General features: G+C 39.8%; 1 protein-coding gene across 1 annotated transcript; it reads left to right on the top strand.

Moving 5' to 3' along the window:
* The first annotated feature begins 2516 nt into the window (after positions 1-2516).
* On the top strand, positions 2517-3760 carry LOC133529281 (uncharacterized). The gene is made up of 2 exons (XM_061866978.1): positions 2517-2570; positions 3200-3760. Exons 1-2 carry the CDS (start codon positions 2517-2519, stop codon positions 3650-3652), a joined length of 507 nt encoding a protein of 168 aa, XP_061722962.1. The 3' UTR covers positions 3653-3760.
* Positions 3761-5017: the final 1257 nt, after the last annotated feature.

The following is a 5017-nucleotide window of genomic DNA, read 5'->3' as shown; positions in this document are numbered from 1 at the left end:
GCACGGTTTAAACAAAATTACATATTTGCAAAGTTTGATCAAAATTACATTACCTACTGCAAAGTTTCACCAAAATTACATAACTGCACAGTTTAATCAGATTTACATATGTGCAACGTTTGACCAAAATTATATAATTGCACAGTTTAAACAAAATTACATATCTGCAACGTTGAATCAAAATTACATATCTGCAAATTTTGACCAAAATGACATATCTGCAAAGTTTGCCAGAAAATCTGTAAAGTTGCTACGTTATGCGATCACACGACTACGACCCTTTGCCAATGATATTACTTATACATAATATCATAAAATTCATAAATAAATGGATATGGAAATATATATGGAAGTATTTTTTCTGCTCCTTATACTTCCATATGTATTTCTATCATTACAGGCATTTGCGTCTATTGCAGACGATTTAAGATTGCTGTTTAGACAACGGGTTTGGTGATTGTGGAGGCCGATGCGTGAGCGGCATTATTTCTATACCTACGAAGAAATCTGTTATTTTTGATTAATTTCCTCATAATCATTCTTAAACATGAGCTTATCTCTTTCGGTGAGCGGTGAGCTCGTTAACACGTGCACATCTCTCGCTTGCCCAGATACCACTAAAGGCCACTTGTACAATCTGTCACAAAGTGAGCGCTTCAATTTTGGAACGTCTATTACCTATGTTGAGTTGTAATAAATCATTGTTATTTTCCGACATTTTTCCACCACACTAGTAATTTCTACCTGTTTGTACAGTCAAGGTACTTAATATCGACACGGACAAAGTGCCAGAAATATGTATACTCGACCTTATTGCCAGTGCATTAAAGTAGTGTGTATATATTTTTGGCACTTTGTCCGTGTCGATAAATACCTTGACTGTACCTACTATTAATCATTCATGCCTTGCGCCTCTTTCTAAATTACGAAACATACCTTTATGCAAAACCAACCCAATTTTTAAAATTTACGCACATGTCAAAAACTGAAAACATGCGTCCTTATCTTATCTTCGCGTTTATGTAAAACTGTCATCGCTACGCGACAGAACTTAGTGGGACACAGTAATTACAAAACGTACATGATGTTGCGATGTGGCGTAGTTGTTTTGATCGTTGGTTTCCTTTATGTGAGTGGAGATGGTATGTATAAAATTATAAATTACTTTAAACAGGCTATTTCGTCACGATGCCGCGAAATCTAAACCTTAATTACATAATAATACGAGACAAGGCACGCGTCTTCGTGAATGACACGATCTATACTCACTTTTTAAGTTGACTTAAACGCGGTGCAGTCAGTACCCCTAGTGTAAATAAATTCGATTTTGAAACGGGACGTACGCGCTTGCGTTTAGTCTCATTTTGTATTGGATTTAGAAAGAGCGCGCCAAGCGGGACGTTTTGGAAACTCAAAATCCTATACAAAATGAGACTTAACACAAACGCGTTCGTCACGTTATGATGTCGATCAAATTTACACTAGGGGTACAGTGCTCGATGAAGTTCCTCTAAAATTGGATAAAACATGTTGAGCGTATATTCGACTTATTGACGACAATCTGTTGCGTACCAATCATATTCTGTTTACTAATGCTTTAGTTGCAGTAAAATCGGTACAGCGATGAGAAAATTTGTTATTTTATAAAATATTTTATATTTAGGATAGTTAGTAAGATTTGCATGCTGTGTATGGACGGCTAAGAGGATGGACTTTCTTGCAAATATAATGTACCAACTATTGTAACTCCTTTTTTTGAAAATATATTATCATGAATCATGAATTATTATGAATTTCTAAACGGGGACTTTCACGGGAAAATATTATTTTTAGGTTCTTGAATTAGCTCAATTTTTTTTTTTGATTTATTACTATTTTTTTTTGAAGCGCTGGTGGCCTAGCGGTAAGAGCGTGCGACTTGCAATCCGGAGGTCGCGGGTTCAAACCCCGGCTCGTACCAATGAGTTTTTCGGAACTTATGTACGAAATATCATTTGATATTTACCAGTCGCTTTTCGGTGAAGGAAAACATCGTGAGGAAACCGGACTAATCCCAACAAGGCCTAGTTTACCCCCTGGGTTGGAAGGTCAGATGGCAGTCGCTTTCGTAAAAACTAGTGCCCACGTCAAATCTTGGGATTAGTTGTCAAGCGGACCCCAGGCTCCCATGAGCCGTGGCAAAATGCCGGGATAACGCGAGGAAGAAGGAAGGAATTAGCTCTATTTTTAAGCTACTTTTCAGAATTTTTCAAAAGCTTTTTTTGAATGTACAGTCAGGGGTCGATAACTCTTATCGATGCGATAGATTTACCAACGATAATATTTTTTGAAAATTAATCGCACCGATATTTTTATTCCTGGATTTTAAGACGAAAGGGGACGATCGTTTCCCCGGACAAACGATGTCCTCATTTTCCTCTCTGCATATTAACATTATATAAAATAAACGAAGGGGCATGGCCATAGAGGTTATTCCTGATATACAATTAATTGTATTTTTTTTCCATAATGTCAAAATGGATAATGTCATCCAGGGAGGAAAAAAGGGACTACGTTGGTATGAAGAAGTGGTAATTCACTATCCTTTTAATGGAGTTGGACGTCCGAGTGCTCGCCACTGTCAAATTACTTGTCATTTTAAAACTTAAGTCGATTATATGCTCTTTGCTTAAGTCCTTATCAGAAGAGGTGACAGCAGGGTGTCATCTTGGCATTAAGCATGTCCAGCCAGTGGGGCGACACTCCTCCTTTCGGGCATTCTCGGCTCCGTCCATGCAGCCAAAGAGAATTGAAAAAACGTGCTCCTTAGTTTGACATCCAAAACAGATGGCGCTGTAATGAGCCATATATTTTGCGGTCACTGAATTATCAATCGTCAACTTTTGACAATCAGAGTTACCTCAAAATCTATGGAGCTGTACAGCACCATCTCGTTTACGTGTGAAAATCGAAGCACGGAACTGTCTTAGATCTTAATCAATGTATCTTTGGTCTGACCCAGCATTGCTCCAAGCAATTATTAGGGTTGGCATAACTTGAAGTCTCTATGCGTGCACGACCACAGATAAGATAATGACTTGAATTTTTATAACCCTAAATAGCCGAAAGGGATGCCATACATTAGAAAGTGAGAGCATGATTCGTCCCTGAATCGCTGTCAAACTTCGGTTTTGTAGGAAGTGTCATTTCTGTACGTTAGTACTATTATTTATTCTGTGGTCGAGTAATAGACATTCACCTTAATACCTGTAAAATTTCCTTCATAGACTCGGAGCCGTCACAACGCCAATACTTAAGTGCATTGGAAAACCTACCCACATTATTCAACCACATCATCGGCATGCTGCAAGTGAAACCAGAGGTTCTCGAAAAAAACGACGTCACAACATTTCTGGAATCACCATTGGATGGCGATGTTGATATAAATCCACGGGAAACTGAACTTAATGTCTTTAAGAGAGAGTCTAAATTTGAAGACGTGAATGTTATTAAGGAGATGCAAGGATCTGATTGGACTCTAAAAGCAGATGAAAATTTTGATGCATTCGTTGGTTCGATTCCTGGAGGGCTCCAGTTGACGGCAGAAGAAGTAGCGGAGAGGATGGTACTGACTGAAAGAAAATTGGAAGAATATCATAATGACACCCGTTGAATGTCTAAAGTGAAGTTCAACAGAAATTTCAGATAACGTAAACAAATTCAAGTATATATATTCTGTTGATAAAATTATGGTGTTCTTTAAAATACCGAGATTAGGAAGGTAATGGCTTGTTTACATTATTTTCAATTTGTATTGAACTCTACAGATGAAGTGAATAATCCTTTCCCTTCGTGTTTTCCCGGAAACGTTCGTAATTATCATGCTACTTCAGTCAACCTCAGTATCGGTTGTACTGAGACGGACTGAAATAGCATGACACGTTCGTACACTTTCGTGAAAATAAGACGAGCTATAAAGGATTATTCACTACATGTGTACTATAATATTGATGTTTTTTTTTTTTATCAATTCATTCATCAATTATGTTAGCTATGTTGTAGATTTAACGTTAGTTATATAATTATTGTGTTAAAAAATGTTTACACTGAGGGTTCACAATTAATGCATTGTAATTATGACACTGAGTTTGTAGCCTTTGTCACCTAAGCTAAATAGGCCACAATACGACGCCACACACACATAACACTTGACCCAAACTTAACCAAACACCCACTTCTTCTTCTTCTCGTGTCGATTGTTTCGGACTTTCAAACTGTGCGGGACCAAAAGGTAGCGACATTTATCGCCCTGTTTGTCGCATCACGGAGGTCCTGCTCAGAGCAGGCATGCGGGCACGCTTGACAGGACAGCATGTGTTTCATTGTTTGGGGAGTCGTCCCACATGGGCATTGGGTGTCTGAGCCGCCTAGGGCGCCCCACTTCAGCATGTTCTCCTTGCTGCGACCGACCTGGGAACGCAATCTGTTTAAGGCTTTCCAGGTCGGCCACGGCTGCTTATGCCCAGCCGGAAGCGTTTCAACGGGGCGAACGTAGTCGTCAGGAGGGGCGCGGGTACTCTCCCATTGGGCAAGTCGGTTCTGGGACGGCGGGATCTGGATAGCTGCAGTACACCGCATAAAGCTCCTACGGCTCTTTAGACGAGATGGTGGTAGCTTGTGACCGTGGAGAGGATGCCTTGGGTTTTGTTCCTGCATACCCACTTACAAACTTACTTACGTACTCACAATGATTGTTAAGTCATTTAGGGTTCTAGCTGAATTGGACATTCCATAGCGTATAGCGCCACACAGGCCCTGTCGAAGCTCCTCGTTATAGTGCCGAGTTAAGGGTGACCCACGCTAGAACGGTACGGGTCCGGGCCGAGTCGTCCGACACTTCATTGAAAATTTGGTTCATTCAGAAAATGAAGTGTCGGATGCCTAGACCCGGACCGTTCTAACGTGAGTCATCATTTACCCGTTTTATATTTAATAAGTCTTCTGAGTCTCCCGGACGTTATATTATTTAGTCGCCATA

The sequence above is a fragment of the Cydia pomonella genome, chromosome 20, assembly GCF_033807575.1.
Source record: "Cydia pomonella isolate Wapato2018A chromosome 20, ilCydPomo1, whole genome shotgun sequence".
NCBI lineage: Eukaryota > Metazoa > Arthropoda > Insecta > Lepidoptera > Tortricidae > Cydia > Cydia pomonella.
This window is presented reverse-complemented; position numbering and strand designations above follow the sequence as displayed.

Excerpts from the sequence above, each read along its gene's own strand:
- LOC133529281 (XM_061866978.1), top strand. The coding sequence starts at position 2,517 with ATGGATAATGTCATCCAGGGAGGAAAAAAGGGACTACGTTGGTATGAA. Across the intron at positions 2,571-3,199 it reads TACGTTGGTATGAAGAAGTG|TACTATTATTTATTCTGTGG; the intron begins GTAATTCACTAT and ends TCTGTACGTTAG.